The sequence below is a fragment of the Cyprinodon tularosa genome, unplaced genomic scaffold (assembly GCF_016077235.1).
Source record: "Cyprinodon tularosa strain WSP-4 unplaced genomic scaffold, ASM1607723v1 ctg43, whole genome shotgun sequence".
NCBI classification, from domain to species: Eukaryota; Metazoa; Chordata; class Actinopteri; order Cyprinodontiformes; family Cyprinodontidae; genus Cyprinodon; species Cyprinodon tularosa.
The window spans coordinates 752,857-775,344 of NW_024039152.1; the positions used below are offsets into that span (position 1 = coordinate 752,857).

At 38.8% G+C, this 22,488-nt stretch overlaps 1 protein-coding gene across 3 annotated transcripts in view; it reads left to right on the top strand.

Moving 5' to 3' along the window:
- The window catches only part of ttc7a (tetratricopeptide repeat domain 7A), a 71,509-nt gene extending 49,251 nt beyond the window's left edge, over window positions 1–22,258 (top strand). For 2 of the 3 annotated variants that reach the window (XM_038299489.1, XM_038299491.1), the window contains 2 exons: window positions 444–646; window positions 21,476–22,258. In XM_038299489.1, coding sequence (XP_038155417.1) covers window positions 444–646; window positions 21,476–21,694 — 422 coding nt within the window. In that variant the 3' untranslated portion in view covers window positions 21,695–22,258. Of the gene's footprint in view, window positions 1–443; window positions 647–749; window positions 902–21,475 lie in introns of those variants that run through there. The other variant, XM_038299490.1, reaches the window with a different exon arrangement.
- The last annotated feature ends 230 nt before the right edge of the window (window positions 22,259–22,488 follow it).

The following is a 22,488-nucleotide window of genomic DNA, read 5'->3' on the forward strand; positions in this document are numbered from 1 at the left end:
TGGGCGTGATTCATTTTGTAATTAAGTGTTTTGTGTCTGGGGTTTGTCCTCATCTTCCCAGCAGCGGGGAAAGGACGCCCACAGCTTTCATATTGGATGGCCATATTTAGGCAGTAGTTTCTTGTCAACACAAGCTTTACTCTGCAGCCAATCTCTATTTCATCCTTTGAAAGAGTTTGTGTTTATCTGAGTATCTGACAATTGCAGATTTTATACTATGACTTGGTAGTTTATATGTCTCCGGCAATAATTATTTTTTCATGTGGTTATTTGAACAGAGAAGCCCGCCCAAGCCTGATAAAGAGTAGAATAAATTATATTTTTCATGTTTGGATAAATATAGAAAAATAAAATGTAGATTTATAAAATATTTTCTTATGTTATCTTTTTTTCCTGTTCTGTGTTCCTTAAGCAAGCTCTCCCCAATCCTCTCTTTCCTGCAGGGGAGCTATTCATGGCAGACGGCCGGCTAAAGGAAGCCCAGTTCTGCTTCGCAGAGGCCAGCTCACTCTTCCCCAGCTCCCACTCGGTGCTCCTGCAGCGGGGTCGCCTGGCTGAGCGGAGGGGCCAAATGGACGAAGCCAAGGCACTGTACGATGAGGCCCTTGCCATCCATCCAACGGGAGAGCACATACTGGTGCAAATGGTGAGTGACTGAAAAGGATTTTGGCTTTAAAATGAATATCCATCCATTTTTTGTCATGCTTATCCCAGCTGGGGTCGTGAAGGATTCTGGTTCCTATCTCCAGCTGTCATTGGGCAAGAGGCGGGGTACATCCTGGACAGGTCACCAGTCCATCGCAGGGAAAGACAGAGACAAACAGGGCAAACAACCATTCAAACACACCTAAGGCGGATTTAGATAAGCCAATTGACCTAACAGTCATGTTTTTGGACTGTGGGAGGAAACCGGAGTACCCAGAGAAACCACACATGCACAGGGAGAAAATGCAAAATCCATGCAGAAAGGAACAGAATCCAAAACCTTCTTTCTGCAAGGCAGCAGTGCTATCCACTGCTCCACTGTGCAGCCAATCAAGCTTAATAATAGAATTAAAAAAACACTGCTCTTTGTGTCGTTCTATTAGTCTAGTCATGCATGTGTAGTCAACATCCATGCCTGAACTAATAGATTAAGTGCTTAATTTAGGTCTTCTTAATTAGCTTTGACATTTGTGCGAACAACAAATTCAGATCCATCTGTTTACAACATTTACTTACATAAAGCAAAAAATCTCTTCCATATTGGTTGGCACATTTGCTATCAATAAAAGGTAAGTAAAAAGTGGGCTTTTCTACTGTAGTCCTACTCACCACTTAAATCTCTTTACACTGTACTGTTTAACGGTACAGTTGATGGTTTCTCCTCATGAAAATGGATCAGTTGATCTTTTTAACCACCCTGTCTCCCTATCCAGGATGAGAACATCATCCTTGAAAGAGGAACCACTGGCCTGCAGAGTGCAGATATCTGCTAAATGTTGGTCTGATGATGGTGCTTTTCTATCCTGGGTCATCATTTCTGCCAGTTGCTGCTTTCTTTAGCGAATGTATATCTGGTCAAATCCCTCCTGCCATCTATCGGTGTATAGATCGTTACTCTGTTCATGCCGGAGGACCTTGAGGTGAACCAGTCTTTGCCCTGATATGTTTTGGGGTTTGATAAATAAACGCTTCAGTTTCTCTGAAACTCCTCCAGCATAATGAATAAGGAGTGCTTGAATGGGTCTAAGTTTTGGCTCCACCTTTTATGAAAATCAACGTCTGCCTTACCTTTAACACAAAATAGGACTTTGAATTTGTTTTTCTTTTTTCTCATTTTGAAGAATCACTAGAACAAGCTGGCATCATTGACATTATGAGCTTTATACCCAAGGGAGGAGGCAAATCATGGATTTCTCATTCAACCTTTAGAAATTGTTTTTAGAAAGTAAACTATCAGTTTAAACATGCACGCTTGTAATGATTTCAGTTGTATTCAAGTTGTTACAGATGCCACTAAATGTAACTGGTAATTGATTGATTTATTTTTGTTTTATTTTTGCAATGAATGATTGATCCGGGGGCTTTTCACGTACCTTTACAAGGGGCTGCATTAGACTGAAGGGTGCCACATAAGCCAAAATGCCACATTCAGGATGATGTTGCCTCATTGACTTAGAAAATTACATTTCTTAGTTTGTTACACCAGACATCGACTCACACATGCTGGAGGAAGGTTCATTAATTTGAGATTTACATAAAATTCTATAATTCCTTGCAACTCATTTTCTTGGGCGGCAGAGTGTTTCTGCTGTCAGATCCATGTGATGTAACATGGCGTAATAACAGAGCTCATAGATATTTAAGACATTAGATAAAAGAAGCATAATGTCAAATGCACCACTGCTTCTAAGTTACTACCAGGGAAGTTCTTTAGTGCTTGATATTGTCTCTGACAGTTACTAAAACATCCATGAGCACCAAGCACATTAAGGTCATAACAGTCAGTTGTCTATTATCTTTTTTTCATCCATCAGTCTTCCCCTCCATCTCGACTGATCTAAGTTTTACTCCTGTGATTGAAGTTTTTGAGCCTGATCTTCAGAAGGTTTATATTTCTTAAAGCAGGTACAGACGTATTTGTACGTGCAGAGCAGATCTTCACTGAAGGTGCAAAGAGATTTGCGTTTGAAATTCAGCAGGGCAGCTTGTGCAAACCTTTTTCTTTTTTTCTTTTTTTTTATGTGTCTTTATCAATATGCAGATCAGCTTTTCCAAATCAGCTGCAGTTTTAGTGTCTTTTATATTACTGCTGGAAGTTAGGAGCAAACTGACATGCAAAAATATCTGCAGTCATTGTTGACACAAAGGAGGCATTGATGCAATGCAGAGAATGGAGAGAGATTCTGTGTGCATGTAAACACTGTCATAAATAACAATAGTAACATAATATTATTAATTAAAAAGATTAAAAAACTTCAGGCTAGGTCAAATTATTATAGCAGGACAGTGAAAAGTGAAGCGGTTATGTTTTGTTTTCTTTTGTCTTAGCACCTTGAGATGCATTGAGTTCACTATAAATGTTATTTTGCACTATCAATATCATTTCTTTTTTAATATGTATCATTATTACCTCCATCTACATGACTTTGAATCCCATCTATCCTCTCAAACTGCACGTAGAACACACAACCTGCTCATGTTAAAGAGGGGAACCAAATTGGTCTGCACAGTTTTTGAAGATCGTCCTTAAGCAGCCACTTATTGCATTTACTAAAATGAAATGATTATTTTTGCATCTCACATTTGGAATCTGAAGATCATACCCTTTGTCTTTTAATTTAGGTAAGATGTTTCCTGTCTATTCCCATGTTCTCTTCTTTACCTCCATATTTATTGACCCCCGGTTGACTTTAACCTACAAGTTGGTGGAGGTGTTTATGTGAGACCTGAATTGAGCAATGATTTTTTTTTTATTGTTGGAAAGAAAACAGTTGACGGACACCTGAGGGTTGTAAGTGCAATTGCTCTCTGCCTTAGGTTCATATGCAAGGCAAGGCAGGTTCATTTGTATAATATATCTAAATACTTAGACAATTTTAAGTTCCTTACACAATAAAAACTTGAGAAAAAACAGAAACATTACATTGCATTGGCATAATTAGATAAAAGTAGATAAAAATTGTTCTACAGACTCAAATGAATAATGCAGTTTATAGTTAAAGGCAATCCTGAACGAATTGATTCTACACCTGATTTAAAGGAGCTCAGGTTTTTGGCATTTTTGCAGGTTTCTGTTAGCCTGTTTCAGGATAGCAGAACAAAAGAACTGCTTATTTCTTCTCCATGTTTGCTATGAATAAAACCAAACATCAGCAGTACCTTCTACCTTAAAGTTTTTAAGAGGATTGCAATGCATTGGAGCTTTTATTGTTATGTTTGTAAAACTGCAGGAAGTGTTGAGAGTTTTCTTTTCTAACCTTCACTGACAATCTTTTTACCAGATAGATGTGTGTAATGAAATCAGAATCTGTAAATAGCATTTTATATTCTCAGATTTTTTTTTTGTCTTTCATTAAGTGCATTTATAAGATACTTTGCTGTGCTAAAAGGAAAACAGAACTATTACTCTCTTTATCAACCAGCATAGCCAAGCCTTGATGCAATTTGGAGGTGTGTGTGCCTTATTCCAGAAGCAAGTACTCTATAGACCATTTTCTTTCTGTCTGAATAGAGTGCGGCATTACAATTTTTTGGCACATGGAGATTTGGGATTGGTAGATGCGTCTTCGTGGTGAGAACCATTTGGCTATAAAAGAATAATTTGTCACACTACAGAGGTGTTCAACAGTTATGTACCATTACAATCTGGGCATGAAAAGATCAGTGGCTTTGTACATGCCCAAAAAACTCAGGAAGTTTTTCCTGTTTAATATGTCACAGGAAGCCCTCTGTATTACTTATATATCATCTATCCTATCAAAGAATATACAAAGATCATCACTTTTTTTTCTTTTTTGCTTTTGCCTTGATGCAATTTTCTAGGATCGCCCACAACAGTTATAATATAAATGTGCTTTTCTCAAGCAGAAATATAAAGACTATTAAATATAGACAACAAAGTTCAAAGTTTCTCTCCATATTACTCCTTTTTTTTATTACATCCCATCAACTGTTTTCTCTCTGTCACAGTATAAAAATCTTCCTCCCACTTCTCACTTCCCATTTCACTGCCAGTTTGTCTTCCAGATGGTCCTTTGGATTATGCACTACTAGTCTGACCTCTGAACTCCCGCTGTTGTCATGGCAAAGGGATCTTAGGGAGGGATACCCCCCCAAGAAACCAAGACTGTCACCCAACGACAATCCTACACACACAGTAACTGCGTATGTTTCCATGGTTACAGTAGATGTGCTGCCTGATATTTTGACTTCGGATCTTGCCATCTTGTTACCACATAAGGCTAATGTGTTTGCTCCTACTGTGCTCTTTTGGATGGTTTTGTGTGTCTGTATGAAAGTGCAGTCCCAGGGGTGGACGGAGGTTCGTATCTCTTCCTTATTTGGCCTGTGGGAGAACCAATCCCTAGGGGTGAAAAGTTGAAACAAAGCCAGCTGGCCGAGTCCTGCTCTGGGTCTCTTGCAGGACAGATGTGCTCTCAGCTTGTGTGTGTGCCTGTGTGTGATGGTGTGAGTATACTTTGTTTGTTTGTGCATGCCAGCTTTCCTCCATGGATTTGGTGCACATAAGGACTCTTTGTGCCTTTTTTTAAGTGAACTAAATGTATGCAATTGGATTTGGGCACTTATTTTGAGAGGTTGTAATTGACCCACATACGAAGATTCAACATGAAACATCAAAAGTCGTGGAATAGGACTACATTAGAGGAGCTAATGGAAGACACACAAAGAGGAAAACACTGTGTGGGACATTTGATTTGAAAGACTGCCAATATTGTGTCATGCATTAGCCTGCTAAAATGCAACCTACAGTCTCTGCTACTCGACGGCCGAGGCTTCAAGCATTTATTTTTATACTGGATCTGCTGTGGACACATTGTGTGCCAGTGGCCCATTTATTCTCCTCTGCCTTAAGGCGAATTCTGATGATATTCTTGGTTGATATCTTTTTTTTTTCTCTTGAGCAATTATTCTGCAAAAGTACATACTGTACTGTGAGGGACCATCCTTCAGATGGTTTGAAGCTTTTATTTACTTGGCAACAAATGAAATATGCTCTCCCAAAGGGGTGAGACAGTAATTTTCTCTCGTTCTCATTCAATTTTTTCTGATTTAAATGACATTTTTAAGAACTATGAAAGATAATGTTTTAAAAAATTTCACAATTTTCTATTATATGTTCAGAATGTTTTTGACCCATTTTAACTCCTGGGTAATTCTAAGAGTATGTTTATCTGGATCCCTTCTCCTTCCAGAAGAGCATCTGTGAGGTCAGACACTGATGTTGAACAATTGTGCATTGCTTGTAGTTTCTGTCTCTAATTCATTCTGAATATGCTCACTGTGGTTCATTGTGCAGGTCAGTTGAGATCTTTCGCATAAAAGGTCTTATCCATGGCTTTATGGTTTTTGCCTTGCACTGGTCCACAGTGATGTCTGAACAGGAAAAGGCCATCCCGAAGTGAATCCCACAAATTTTAGATCATGAAATTGTCCAAACGTTGATACAAACTTAGGAGCCTAGCCAAGCTCCTCCGCCTCCTCCGCCATATTTTTTCCTTCACAAAAGAGTCTGCATTTAGCCTAGTAATCTAGCCCCACCCACGGCCAAAATAATTTTTGCCTGTGAGTGTTTTAGCCTCAATCAAGGCCTCAGGCCCTAGAACTGGCGGGCCAATCACAACGCAGAGATGTGTTTTGAATTTTTGGATGCAAAGTGGGAGGAGTTTTTAGGGCGTGACGACAAAGCTGCACAATGCTGGAGAAAGCAAAACAAGGAAGATGGCAACAACTATTTAACAGTTCTTGTTTGACTCAGCTTTGGAATCAGTTTTGGAAAGATTAGACTTGGGGTTTTCGTTGAAACGTGAGCAGGAAGAGGCTCTGCTCTCATTTATTTTTAAGAAGGACGTATTCGCCGTTTACAATCCCCCACCAGCTTTCTGTCACACTTACTACGTCACAGTCACTTGCGCTCATTGGTCAGAGCGCTGGCCAATAGGCAGCGACATGGTTTGAAAAACAACGGGTTATTCTCATCAACGATCTTCCGATGTCTCATTCATCGGGGCCAGACTAAATTACACATTTAATCTCACATTTAGTCTGTATTATCAGGCTAGTCTGCATTAGAAAATTTGGGCCACACATCAGCCATGTGTCAACAGCCCAGATTCTTTCAAATCAAATATCCCACAGTTTTCTACTCTCTCTTTTCCTCCCTAAACTCCTCTAGAGTCGCCTTATTCCACGACTTTTAGTGTTTCATGCTTATTGCAAGTTGCTAAATGGATAAATTCTGTCAGACATTATGGACACATCAAGCATAAATAAATCAGTTGAAAAGGTTTAAGGGTTTCGAAATATAATTATTAATTTTATTTAATTTTAAAGTAAAATGAGAATTAACAAAAACATCTAAAATTGGTTGGATTGCAGAAAGTAATCCAGTGTTTTTGAGTCTTTTCTAAAAAATTGTGTTCTAGTACCTTAGTTGATAACCATGTCTACAAGTGTCTACAAGTGTGTTAGATTGTTAGACTGAGAATACGATGATGGGGCGTACACACAAAGCTCCAGTCTGCTCAAGGTTTAAGGTTTGGTAAAGGGAGGTCTAAACGGCATGCTGTAGATGAAAGATGTTTAATGTAATTTTTGGAATGCTAGCTAGCAGCACGTATCCTGTTTGTCCATCATGGTTGCAGCAGCTCTAACAGATTTACCCGTCTGAACCTGTGGTTTCTGGTACCCGTGCAAACATGTTGATTGGTAGCTGATCCTGAATGTGGCTCATGCTTCCGGCGATGGTATGCATGGAATCCGACCCACTCCCAGCATCTTCAATGTCTCATCCCTTTCGCTCTGTAGTGGAGCCTGCTGTGAGTCAGTCAGACTCACAGGCAAACACGCTTCCACTTTTACCCTTCTCCAACGGAGGCATATTCGCACGCGGCCTCACATATGCATGCACGCTCTCAGGATGAGGACTTGTGCTCATTGAATTAATCGCGTTCCAATTATCAAATGCTCACCCATCTCTCTCCCTCTCTCTCTGGCTGTGTTGGTGGGGGCGGTTGTCAGCTGATTAGATAATGCAAATACATTATTTATAACACTTTGGTCGTTCTCAGTGCTTTATGGAATTGCCTAGCAACCAGGGAAATATATTCTATTGAGTGAAACCTCTGATAACCATGAATAGACAGAGGGAGGGAAGAAGTCTGTGTAAAACAGGACAAGAAGAAAAACTGGAGGGGGCAAACCGGGGAACAACAGGGAGTCGGCTGGTGATTCTGTTGCTATGTATGGCTCCTCTGAGCTCACGTGTGGTTTTATTGTTTGACGCTTATGCGTTCTTAGAAAATTCTCTCCTCTCCTCTTCTCTTTCTGTAGGTGCATATCTTCCTTGCAAGGCTGACATCCTAACCTCTTTATTTAGTATGTCTTCATTAAACTTCTTTTTAGGGTTCCCAGCTCTGAATCTTCCCTCTCCTGTCAAACTGGAATCCCCAATCCCTCTTTCTACACTCCCCATAATCTTCCCTGTGGCACTTTTTTCCTTTGACATGGGATCCATGGCTGAATGGCCTTAACTGAAATTTTTGACTCATTGATGAATATGAATAATAAAAGCAGGCAAGAGTAATCCAATCCAATGGATTAAATTCTTGAAGAGGTCTATGATGGTTCTAAGGGAAATAATTAAGAACACAAGTGCACAGTAGTTTTTTGTTGTGTTTTGTAAATAAGGCTACAAAGCTGCATACTAGTCAGGATGTTTTGATACTGGTTTTAGTATGGACTGAGGAGCATTTTAAGGAGCTGAATTGGCCTGCAATTTTCTCTTAGAAGACCAGAAGGATCTACTACAAAAATCTTGGAGGCACCTTCAAGTGCAGTCTGAAATTTCAGCTTTTTGAGATCTTTGGTAGGAGAGGAGGATAAAGACACTGTAATTGGTAAAAATATCCTTGATTTTTCTGTAGTTCAGGGTTCACCCCGAGCGTCCTTTCAAATGAGACATGCCCAGACAACCTCCAATGGGAGCCTTTCGGGAGGAGTCCTACTGAGATCAGTCTCAATAGATAACTTTTAGTGTTGAGGAGCAGCAGCTGTGCTCAGAAATCCACTTTTAATAGCAAATAATTTTTTTCTCAGGGGCAAAACTCACTGAGGGAGCTCACTTGTGTGGCTTGAATCTGGACTCTCATTTTCTGTCTTGATCCATACCTCACAACTGTAAGTGATGGTTAGAATGTGGATGGGCTGATAAACAACTGAGGAAAACCAAACTATTTATTCATTTATGAAAAAACCCTTATTGACATAAAATCCTCTGCTTGGGGTGCAGGAACCCGTCCTCATCCAGAATGAGCATCCCGTCATTTTCAGGTGGGAACCATCTCTGACTTTGATCTATCAATTTTTGAAATAATCTGAAGATTAATCAGAAATTTACAGAAACCTTGAATGGTTAACCGTTAATTCCGCTAAATTAGACATGTGAGTAATAATGTTTTACTTATGTGGACAGAGAAATGTACAAAACAAGGCTAAAACATAATGTAAAAGGAATAACGGATAAAACTGGCTGCGATCTTCCTGCAGAATGTGCGCTCTGAATAGCGGGGGAACAAATTCCCTCAGGGAACCTTTATTTGCGAAGCATTAGTCATTCTCATCTTTTTGACTAATGTTGGGTTTGTCTGTATAAAAGTATTCTAAATATGCTCTCTCCTTTGCATGACCTAATCTTATGATAAGTGTAGAGTCAATGGAACGGTTCCATTCGATTCCCTGCGCCCAACCTTAGGGGTGTGTTACACTTTAAATGCAGGGGAATGAAAAGGACCTGGGAGATAACAGTAATGAGGTACAAACAAATCTGCAGCAGTATAACGTCATAGAGTCAAAAAGTCTTTGAAAATACACTGTGAGATGAAATATGTGCCAAGCAGATGTTTTGGAGGTAGAACAGGAAAAAGACCTCCCTGTCCTACCATTACAAACATTAACATCACATCTGCTTCTTTCTACTGGGCCTTTAGGTTTTCCAGTGGCACTGAAAGGAAGCTGCTTTGAATGTCTGAAGACATTTTAAATGAACTCATTGCTATGTTTTATGAATATAATAAGTATTTGGAGAAATTAATACAGAAAGTGTTTATATACACAAAATGAGCCCTTAGTTGGTCAACTGAGTCACCATAGTTTATTATGGTGTAACTTTTTAAGTTGATCGTATGTGCTTTTAAGCGCTACTTACCGGAAATCCACAGTTAACATTTTATGAAAAGTAATGCACTGTAGATTTGGGGAACTGCTTGCATTTGCCAAATGATCTTGCAATTTCAAACCAGAGGCACTTAATTTTTTTTAAATACAGAGGCACTTAATTTTGGTCAAATTACATTTAGGGCATAGAGCTTGGAATTCGGAGGTTCTAAGTTTGAGTCCCACCCCCACAGACTGCCACTCTGGGTCTTTGAGCAAGGTCCTTAACCCTACACTGCTCCCCGGGAGCCGGACGACGGCAGCCCACTGTTCCCTAACGGGAAGGGTCAAATGCAGAGGTAAACTTCTCCAAGGTGAGATTAATGAAGTTCAATTAGTTTTTTTATTTAACAAAAAAATGACTTTCTCACTCCCGCCCTTTAGGTGGCAGTAATCTGCTTTAAATGGGTTTGCTGCCATGCAGAATGGGAGAGAGTTGCAGCTAGCGCACAGATCCATGCATGCAAGTAGAAAGAGGCCTTTTTTAAAGCAACAGTAACAGTAAAGTCCTATGATGAAGGATTTTGGACAAGCATACTTTCACGGTCATGTTCCAGTTGAAATTGTTTGAAAAATCCCAATTTAGGTTTTTGGCAAAATCATTCAGGCCTAATCCATAGATGCACTAATTAAGGGATGATTTAGGGCTTTTATACATTCTTCCCCATTTGGTTTTATTGTGGCAGAAAAAGTGGTAACAGTGTGGAGTTTATTAAATTAATTTGGTTTCAGCAAATAAATCTCTGAAGCAACCTCTTAGACTTTGGGTTGTTGTTGCAGCAAATGACATAAACAACATCAGCTGACACCAAACATCCCTAATCTGTGTTTCATGATCAAGTTTATACCGGTAATTTTTGAGGTTTTTCTTCCTGTGTTCTTTTTTAGGAGGGGATGGATGGGAGGGGGGGCTCTTTTTTATGCTTTTATGTTTTGAACTGTTTCACTGGTGTTTGAATTAACCACTGCCTACACTCTAGAACAGTGGCACAGCAGATGTTAACTGATTTCAGTCGATTAATGTAAACATGAGACAGATGGTTGCATTATATGAAGAAAGGAAACGAAAGATGCAGTTGAAGCGTTTTTAAAATGATGAAGACTTTAAATTGATGTTAAGTTTCTGACCTTTGCCTCTCATCTGTTCTTTCTCTTGTATAGTGATTATCTGCATGCCTACATACTGCAGACTTTACATCGAAAAATAATGTTCTTCTCAAAGAAAACCCGCTTACAATGACTGTTTTTATCCTCAATTGAATGAGGTCTTTTAATCAATCATTATTCCTGCCTTTTTTTATACTTTACATTTTATACATCTAAAAGTTGGCACCTATACAAGGGCTGGAAGCAAAGGAAGCCGCAAATTGAAAAGTAATTTAATAATTACTAGATCAGATCAAATATGTAATGGAGTGAACAGTAATAGGGGATCTCCACCAAATCAGCCCCAGTGCTAAACTGGTGATAGAACTTATTCTGCACCAGTTCTTTCTGTTTGTACTACCTCAAGTATCAGATTATATTTATGCATACAGACAGACCGAGGTACATTAGCAGAGTGAGTTTAAGGTTTAAAATCATAAGAAAAAAAATGTACCAGAGTGATTAATTGTTTACAATACCTTGTAAACAGAGTTTGCAAGGTATTGAAGCAGTATAGAACTGAGAAGGGATAAAGCAGGGTGGCAGGAATACATGCAGTATGAAGCAAAAGCAGCACTGGATCGAGTTGCCAAAAAGATCTAACAAATGAACCTTACTTAAAAGAAAGAAAACTAATGTAAACCTGTGAAAATGGATTAAAGAAATCATCTGACAATGAGCATGGAAAAATGAACTAACAAGGGAAGGCATACAGTAAAAAGCAAAACTAAGTGACACACTAAAACCCCTGTCACACCTTGACGATTTAAACCAGTGTATGCCTGTTGGAAAATCTGGCAAAAATGCTGGCATACGTTGGATAAGTTATGGGTAAGTTTTGTATAAATTATGAGAATGCTGAAGTACGCTGGAACACGCTGGCACATGCCACCATATGGCAAGTACGTTGAGAATGCTAGCGTATGCTCATACGTGGGCCATAAGTTACAGGTGCTGGTCATAAAATTAGAATATCATGAAAAAGTAGATTGATTTCAGTAATTCCATTTAAAAAGTGAAACTTGTATATTATATTCATACATTACATACAAACTCATATATTTCAGATGTTTATTTTGTTTAATTTTGATGTTTACAAATGACAACAAATGAAAATCTCAAATTCATCATATCAGAAAATTAGAATATTGTGAAAAGGTTCAAAATTGATGGCCCCTGGTGCCACACTCTAATCAGCTAATTAACTCAAACCACCTGCAAAAGCCTTTAAATGGTCTTTCAGTCTAGTTCTATAGGCTACACAATCATGGGGAAGACTGCTGACTTGACAGTTGTCCAAAAGACGACCATCGACACCTTGCACAAGGAGGGCAAGACACAAAAGGTCATCGCTAAAGAGGCTGGCTGTTCACAGAGCTCAGTGTCCAAGCACATTAATAGAGAGGCGAAGGGAAGGAAAAGATGTGGTCGAAAAAAGTGTACAAGCAAGAGAGATAACCGCACCCTGGAGAGGATTGTGAAACAAAACCCATTCAAAAATGTGGGGGAGATTCACAAAGAGTGGACTGCAGCTGGAGTGAGTGCTTCAAGAACCACCACACACAGACGTATGAAAGACATGGGTTTCTGCTGTCGCATTCCTTGTGTCAAGCCACTCTTGAACCACAGACAGCGTCAGAAGCGTCTTGCCTGGGCTAAAGAGAAACAGGACTGGACTGCTGGTGAGTGGTCCAAAGTCATGTTCTCTGATGAAAGTAAATTTTGCATTTCCTTTGGAAATCAAGGTCCCAGAGTCTGGAGGAAAAGAAGAGAGGCACTTCATCCACGTTGCTTGAAGTCCAGTGTAAAGTTTCCACAGTCAGTGATGGTTTGGGGTGCCATGTCATCTGCTGGTGTTGGTCCATTGTGTTTTCTGAGGTCCAGGGTCAACGCAGCCACATACCAGGAAGTTTTAGAGCACTTCATGCTTCCTGCAGCTGACCAACTTTTTGGAGATGCAGATTTCATTTTCCAACAGGACTTGGCAACTGCACACAGTGCCAAAGCTACCAGTACCTGGTTGAAGGACCATGGTATCCCTGTTCTTAATTGGCCAGCAAACTCTCCTGACCTTAACCCCATAGAAAATCTATGGGGTATTGTGAAGAAGAAGATGCAATACACCAGACCCAACAATTCAGATAAGCTAAAAGCCACTATTAGAGCAACCTGGGCTATCATAGCACCTGAGCAGTGCCACAGACTGATCGACTCCATGCCACGCCGCATTGCTGCAGTAATACAGGCCAAAGGAGGCCCAACTAAATACTGAGTGCTGTACATGCTCATACTTTTCATGTTCATACTTTTCAGTTGGCCAACATTTCTATAAATCCTTTGTTTTTATTGGTCTTCAGTAATATTCTAATTTTCTGATATGATGAATTTGAGATTTTCATTTGTTGTCATTTGTAATCATCAAAATTAAACAAAATAAACATCTGAAATATATGAGTTTGTATGTAATGTATGAATATAATATACAAGTTTCACTTTTTAAATGGAATTACTGAAATCAATCTACTTTTTCATGATATTCTAATTTTATGACCAGCACCTGTATATGTAAGTTATCTGATCATTGACATACGTTAAGTGTAAGTTACTCACAATTGGTGGCGTCTAGCTTATCCAAAACCTATGAGTAACTTGCAAATAACTTACGCGTTACTTATCAAGAACTTATGTCCAGCATGTACCAATTTATATGACGTGTTCCAGACGACCAGTGAACGTGTTTCTAACTTACAGCTACTGTATAATGGCGTATTGACAGTGTTTTGGTATAAAATGGATGTTCACATGAGGAAACCGTCAGTTTTCCTCCAGACCTCTTCTCCATCATAGGGTGAGCGTGAAGGTGCGTGTGATGGATTCTCCCTGCCTTCAAGCCCACGGCCACAAACTTCCTAACAGACATGACGCTCAATCTGCTGCGACTGCAAATTTGCTTTTTCTTTTCCCTGTTTATTTATTCTTTTTTGGGGGGGCAGGTGGCAAAGAGCAACTAGGTTAATACGGCAATCAAACACATATTTTTATGCAGGCTGGGCACCTCTGTGCGCATCGCTGCTCCCCTCAAGAGAGGGTTGTCCATCATTTCATGGGCATTACGCTGCCGTGTGTTATGCATAAGTTAGGCTGTCATTGGACATAATTTCTAGACTCGTTATGAATGCTCTATGTATACGCCCATAATTGAAAAAAAAAATACATAGAAAGTTCAGCATATTCAGTGTTTTAGGAGATTCTGCAACGTCTAATTCGGCGAGGTGTGGTCAGTTGATCCCCTGACCTCCCCTGAAAGAACCCCTATACTACCAGCTCAATTCTAAGCATATTCTAGTTTTGTATGTTGTATTTACCCAAGTTGTTGCATCTTGATATTATTGATGATATTTGTTTTTTATATATATATTTTAAGGTCTTGATAATCTATGCTTGTTAGAATTATTAATGTCTCCTTATTACCATGTATTTTACACCAATGTTTACTGGGTTCTCAGCCTTGTTTTCACAACATCCCCTAGTTTAATTTTATATTTAGGTTTTTGTGCATGGCTTGTTGTATGAAAGCTGTTCTATAAAGTTTTTTTTTTAACTGATACAGATTTATCCTTTTGCTTTTTCTATCCAACCCAAATCTCCTGATCATCAGCCATTAAGAAAATGTTCTCATATGGTATTTTCTTCCTTCTAAAAGAAATTAAATCGGGATCTTTCTACAAGGAGTTTGCATGGTAGTCTGTGGATTCTCTCCTGGTACTCCGCAATCCTCCAGCTGTCCAGAATGTTCCCCACTTTTCAACCAATAGCTGTTATTTATACAAAATGAACATATTTCATGGCCCTATCAATGCCAAACCTGCAGATTTGGGGTCTTAACTAGAACCTGTGGAGGCTTAAAGATCTCAAGAAGCAGCAGATTTCGCTCTGACCTAAACATATTTAACAAAGATATATCTCCTATTCAGATGCATCAACAGTTATGCCAAGACTACCAGCTACAGTGGAAGTCCAGCAATCTGTCTCCATCCAGTACCTCTTAAAGGTGCCAGCTAATGTGCATTAATTGACAAAACACATCCGCGTGCTTTTCAATTAGGAGATGAGATAAGTAGATCACTGTAGAGCCTCTTCTGTTCTTCCTCTAATGGTGTCATTTGAGATGCTTCGGACATCTGGTTATTAGGACTTACCTCGTGAGGTTCAATGATCATGTCTATCTTGGAGATGACCCAATGTCTCTATAGTATGTACTGTATTTCCTGACTTGGGAATGTCTTCCTTACTCTTTTTTTACCTACAGTGCACAACAAACAACAATGAATTTGGTTTTATGTTTTCCATTTAAAACAGAATATCTTTATCCTGAATTTCCTGAAGAAAGTATAAGCTCTAACATAGGGTAGATTTTTTTTGTAATGCTTAAGATCATTCTCTTTGAAATGCTGATTTAATTGATGTCTAGAATGATCTCCAACTGATTGAGCAGCCCATAGTTTAGATGCAGATGTCTGTATGAAAAACCTGGAGTGGGAAGGTCAAGGCTGAACACATCCACCCCAAGTGTGAGCAGGCATTAAGATGTGGAAGAATGCCACCAAACAGCAGGGATGCATGATGAATGTACTAAAAAACACCTGCAGGCCCCTACAGGAACTTGTAAATGCATGTACATCTTTGTTCTCCCTCTCTCCTTTACTCAGGAGTTTTGTTTTTCCTGTGATTTACAAACAGCATCAGCGAGAAAAGAGGAAGACAGTGCATGCATGTGTCTGTGTGTGTGTTACTCTAATTGAAGTTGCATCAGTGCCTGCAGACAGCTATGGGAAGTTCAGCCCAATTAATCTGGAACTTGTGAGCAGAGACTGCATAACAAGACTTGCCTGTCTGACCTCAGGCCAGCCAGAGTGTGTGTTTGTGAGTGTGTATTCAAATCAAAGGGAGGGTAATATTGTGAAGACAACGGCTGCCTGTTGCCCTCCCGTATGTGCATGTGACACAGCTTCTATAGCCTTTATGTGAGGGACCGTTGAAAATATTTGTGTATGACACTTTTGCTTGACACTCTGAGCTGACCTCAGTGACATACCGCATGGAATAAAATAACCTAAAATGGACCTTTAAGAGGATGACAGTAGAAAATAAGTGAAATATGTTTCTTATCAAATGTATTCTTTTTGTATAGACACAAATATTTAAAATCATGGGCATGGTATAAATTTTGTACAAGTTTTTATTTGCTCATTTTATTAGTAATGGAATTAGCAAACTTTTCATTCCCGTTTTGGTAAGTTATCTCTTTTCAACTAGCAGGTTTTGAAGCAAATCTGCAATGTAAACCAACATATGGTAGAAATTGCATGAACCATTACGCTAAACAGAGCGTTACCAGTCATGCAGAACAATCCTTTTTCCTAATAATACAGATTTGTTTAAGGATTATAACCTGTAGTCTTAATATGCATAAATTGGCCACTAATGGACCTACTATAAAGAAGTACAGTATATACAGTATCTCTCTAATCTGTCCTGTGACAAACTGGCAACCTGTCCAGGATGTATCCTGCCTTTCATCCTAAGATTGCCAGAGATTCAGTAGGCACTGGCCCCACCGTGACCCTGACAGAAGAAGTAAGAGAAGATGGATGGATGGATATCTCTCTAATCTCAGCTCTTTTAAAGGATAGCCTGTCTATAAGATTGCAAAAGAACTTTCACAGCAGATTAAGACCCCTCCACGTTATCAGAACTCTGACTTTGAAACTGTATTTAATGTACAGTTACCCAGACAGGCCAGGTTCAGGACATACTGGACACAATAAACATTGGGTGAAATGAACCATTGTCAGCATTCAACAACTGTACCTTTCCTAGAATATATAGCCAGTCTGCCTTTTCCCCACTTTCTGCAGAGGGAGAGAGAAATGGATAAACCCAGAGAGAAATGTTTGAGTTTTAGCCCCGAGGCGAAGCAACAACATATTCTGTATTTTTACCCTGCTATGAAACCTGCGGTCTTTCACTTCAGGCCCTTCTAATAAGTTCAAAAGGGAATTGTTGGCTAGGATATCAGTTTACTCATTTTAAGCCTCCTAGTTGCATTTAGAAGTCCAGAGTTGAGTGTAGTAGCCGTTGAAACCAATCCATGACATAGTCTCCTCGTAAAACAATGTGGCCTTGTTGTTGGAGGGGGATTCCAACTATTTAAGGGTTTAGACTTTTGAAGATACATGCTAAAGTAGTAGACATTCAGAATTTCCCCATTTTCCTTAATGGGTCCTTGGCTGGTCCCCTGTAATTCCTTTTTAAACACCAATCTTTGTACTAAAATATTTTTTTCTGTCATGATTTGTGGACTTAAGATCTAAAGAGAAGTGTAATCTCTTGGTCAGACCCTGTAATTCAATGAAAGGGTGTGAAATGTGCACACCCAGTGGCTGGAAGTTGGAGGGGATATTGCTGGGAGTTGCAGGGAATAGGGTTGCCATTCAGCTGGCGTTTGACTGCAAAGGGACATTCTGAATGGCTGTTACTGTAAATTAAGCCCCTTTTCTTTCAAGTCCATGATAGAATTACAGAGAGCAGATCGTCAGTTTCTCCCCATGATGCAAATCTACTATCCACGTTTTATTTTAGCAAAGATCGAGATTTTTGTATTTTTAATGTCTGTGGAATTATCTGAACTGAGTGTAGAGTTCAACAAAGAAGTTTGAGATCATTTCAATTTTATTAAAAAGGTGCGTCATCCAGCTGGTGGTTGCCATTAGAAGATAAGTTAGCTGTGGTTATAAAGAGATGGACAGGATGAGCCAGAAAAGGCAGGTGGGGTTTGGCAAACATTGCTAATTAAATACCAAAGAACAGTATCCAAGTTCTTTCTAAGGTTTGATTTATCCTGTTTTTCAAGTTTACCTGCTTATCTTGTTTGTAACAAGTGGTTATTTGAGTTCACCCATCTATCATTCCGGACCTGTTTGTCCATTCTCCTCTCTTATATTAACAAGTCATTTCTGTCTACACAACTGTCACTCTATCCTTTCTCTTTTTCTAACCTTTTTAAATCAAAGAATGGCTTTAAATAAGCCAGATGGATGCATTAGCCTCGAAAATGTATGTGCTTTGAACCAATGAAAGGCAGTGACATGCATGACATCCAGCAGAGTTGTTCCAGGACAGCACTTGGAAAATAATTTTGAATCAGGATAGTATTTGGTAGACTATTGCTCCCAATATAAGCACATATCTTATGTTATGATTTAAGGAAAGAGCTCTACTTGATGAATACTCTAAGCATTGCAGCTTCAATGCCTTCACCCAGAAAGGTTAAATTTGCTGCAATCAAACTCCATTATTTAATAAACTGGGTGGATGAAAAGAGAAGGTGTCTTCATACAGGGTGAAAGAGTTCTGTAGTGCAAAGACACTGTGCACATCCACAGCAGGAATGCTGATGTGTGTGCAGGAAATAGGGAGGTAATTGCTTGGGTCAGATGATAAATATGATTTTGTACAAACCAAATCATTTAAAGCAGTCTGGCTTACATGAATCTATGCAGAACCATGTACCCATTGATTAAAAATGTTTTTCTGCAGCGGACCTCTTTCTAAACCTAAACCCACAGCTGTGTTTTTTATCAACAACAAGCATTGTATCTGCTGAGGTTTCCTCTAAATCTCATCATCTGTGGATTTTCTCCCTTTAGTTGTTCAATCTCAGCTGAATGTGACCTTTGTTATTGCAGCGTAGTTTTTGTTTTCATTTTTTTTTTATCCTAAACGACTCACAACATTATAATCCACGCTTTACTCTTTTTAAAGCCACCATCTGCTGACTTGAGGTTTTTATCAGATAAAAATCTTTCAATGACAGATATTTGAAATACAAATATATTGGAGGCTATGTGGTAAAGCACTGCTCATTTTTGTTTCCTGAGAATTAGACCAGGTCAACATTCTCTCTTTTCATTTGCACTTTCATTTCTTAATATGTTTTGTATTAGATAAATATAGTCATGTGATAAAATAGGACACCCGCAGAGCCTGTGTCTTTCTATAATACACCAACTTATCAAAGAAATTAAAGAAATTTAAAGGTATTTTTTAGGATTTTTGTGAATTTCTTTAAAAGACCCGCCCTCTCCACTTTAAAAGAAAAATTCACATGCACAGCCCTGTACCCACTCCCAAGTGGGAACACCTGTTAAACGCGTGAGAGAGCATGCACGATCCCCTTTCCCCTCATTTTACTAGCGGTGATGTGAAATTGTTTTCTGCAAATAGCATGCCAAACCTTACCTGTTGAGTAGAAACTTTGCAACCGAGGCATCAGTGGGAGGCCCAACCTGTGCTTTCACTATACGCCATTGCGTGAAAGAATCTCCCAAAAACACTCTGGTCTTGTTTCTCTCCTCTCAGGTCTTTCTCTTCTTCTCATACACTTTTTGTCTTACAACCCTCAGCTATTTCCAAAAACGAGGCGAGCTTCAATGACCGACTGAAACTGTAGCTCACACATATATGCCTGAAAGTGCACATGAGCACAAAAAGATAGCTAACTTGACGAGCACGTAGGATGGCCTTATGTAAACATATCACCAGAATGATCCACTCCTCCATTAAATAATTGGAATGAGAGAGACATATTAAATCAGTATTAAATTAGCTCTTCTTGTACAGCGAACCTGGTTACATATATTGCTCAGGAAGGATTTTTCAGCTATTTCAGCTAGTTCTGGGACTTTCCACTCTGTAAACTCGTATGCGCGGTTTCTTTTCTCTAGATTTGTAATTAGATCCAATCAAGGCTATTGTGACAGTCCAGCATGTTTTCGTTTATTCTTCTGAAACCCATTGAGGGTTTTCTCTCCTGTGTGTTTAGGACTTGGCGATCCAGTCTTATTTAACTTTTCTTTAGATTCTGATCATAATGAGTTGGTCACTGCGAGCATGTGATTGACCTATATACCTCAGTCCAGATGTTCTAGGCTACAGTCCTAATTTTAAGGCGTTGAACTTTCCAGTGAAGGCCACTAGGGCAAGAATATTTAGTGATACTTTTATTTATTTATTTTGAATTCAATATGTAGTCTGCCTGTGCACAATTCTTTAAGACAGCTTACACTATGTGGTTCCTGCTGAAAAGCCGGTGTTTTTTGGGTTTTCCAAACTTTGGCCCCTTAAGACATTAATTTGTCTATTCTTATTATTTCTTCTAATACTTCACAGTATTTCAAATAAATAGTTGATTTTTACTCCGTTTAGGTTTGTGGAACATCCTAGCGTTTAGAAATATGGCAGAATCCATTGTCATCTGTATGTTTTACTAAATGCAGAATTTTTTAGTTTAGGTTTCTTTGCTTTTATCAATCAGACCAAAGTCTCATTTCTTTTCTTTCTTTGGTGTTTTAAGTAAGTCAATATTTAACCAGCTGATATTACTTATTATTTATTTAGTACATAGAAACGTGAACCCTTTCTAAGTATTCCCAGAAATCTGCTGGGTCCTTGCTCTTCTGTACATTATTAGTACATTGTTTTCTTTACATACACTCAATATTTTTTTGCATAATTACTTTTTTTTATCCGTATTGCGGGACTATTTTGCTTAATTTGCTTTTTATGTAAGGTTGCTTGCAGGTCTGTGTCAGTGAACTATAGAAGTCATTAGATTGAAGAAAACTTCTACTCGTTCAGTACGTTTTCTACTCACCTTAGGCATATTACAACAATTTTAAATTATTCAAATACTTTTACTCTCCACTGTGATTAAAACTTAGACATTAGTTCAATGTGCTCCTGACTATTGTAGTAAATATAGTGATAATAATATGTTTTCCAGAAAGAAAAATAGCAGGGGATTTAAAGAATTCCCAAAGAATGTGAGGTTCAACTTTCAGTTGTATGTGAAATACTCTACAAGTGGAGGAAATTCAACAATATATGACCATTTTAGCAGGGTTCTGGCCATTTTAGCAAGGTTAGCTTTAGGTAAAGGGATAAAAATGCTAAAGATAGGTCTCCAAGGTATCTAGAGCAAGCTTTTGTATTGCTGTTAAAATAGCTGAACGATCACCAAGCGAGCAGAAGATTTACATCCAAAGACATTAAACTTTCCTGAGAGGTGTTTAAGGAGGAATCATTTTCTCCCTGAAAAAAGCATTAAGGCCCAACTAAAGTTTGCAGGAGATAACATAGGCGAGACCATTACCTGTAGATTTTAATCGTTTTTTGGACAGATTAGAGTGACATTTTATTTGCTTTGGACATCCTAAATCAAGATACTTTTGAACAAAACAAACAAAGCAGTCCAGGAAAAAAAATCATCTGACCACCTATGAAGCATTGAGATGGAAATGATATGTTCTGCATCTCACCTCTTTCTATTTAGGGTCGCCTGCTGGTGAAAACTGGTCGTGTTCACCTGGGTGAGAAAGTGCTGCGTGATGCGGTTCAGGTCCACAGCACCTCCCACGAGGCGTGGAGCGGCCTGGGCGAGGCTCTGCAGGCTCGCAACTCCAGCCAGGCTCCAGACTGCTTCTTGACGGCCCTCGAACTGGAGGCGTCCTGCCCAATCAGGCCCTTCACAATCATCCCCAGAGAGCTCTGAAGAGCTTGGCTTAGTTTTGTGCAAAGTATTTAGCGTTTCGATAAGTTATATAACACTCAGAAAGAAAAAAACTATTCTCCATTTAAATCTAAGTTTGTTTTTAGGCACATTACTGTTTTTGGTGTTTTGTTTTGTTTGTTTCTAATAATGGAAACTTTAACCTATTATTTTATTTATTTACTGCAAATACCCTTATTACCAGCTATTGTGTGATCTATATGTGGAAAAATCAATTAGCTTAATTATAAAACCTGCAAAACACAATTCCTACACCTTAGTTTCTTCATTGATTGTTCAATTTGATCACATATTAAGTTTCAACATGTTATTCTTGTAGCATAATTTTCAATCAATCTGCTGGGTGTATACAATTTATTTGGCTTAATGAACAAAATGGCATTAACCTTTATCATCAGAAGTGACATTTTCAGGCTAAGTAACCCTGTTTAGACACGTATTTATTACAAGGGTTGTAATTGAAACTTCACCTGACAAGATGTAATCAAGCTAATTCTAACCAAAACTTTTGTAAAAACTAGGAAAAATAAATATTTTATAATATAATTTCATGTCTTGTTATTCTTTCTTTTGCAGTTTTTTGTGCTTGCTTGTATTTTAAAATGGCTAAAATGGTTCTAATGCCAAAAAGCACAAGTGGAATACAATTTCATTATTCTTTTAGAGAATATCTGGTAAGTATGTGATGTGCTGAGGGCTCGAAGCGAGCATCAAGATGGGTTGAGGACGCTAGCCCTGGGCGCCATGATGCACCCACCGTGATGCGCCTGCTGTAA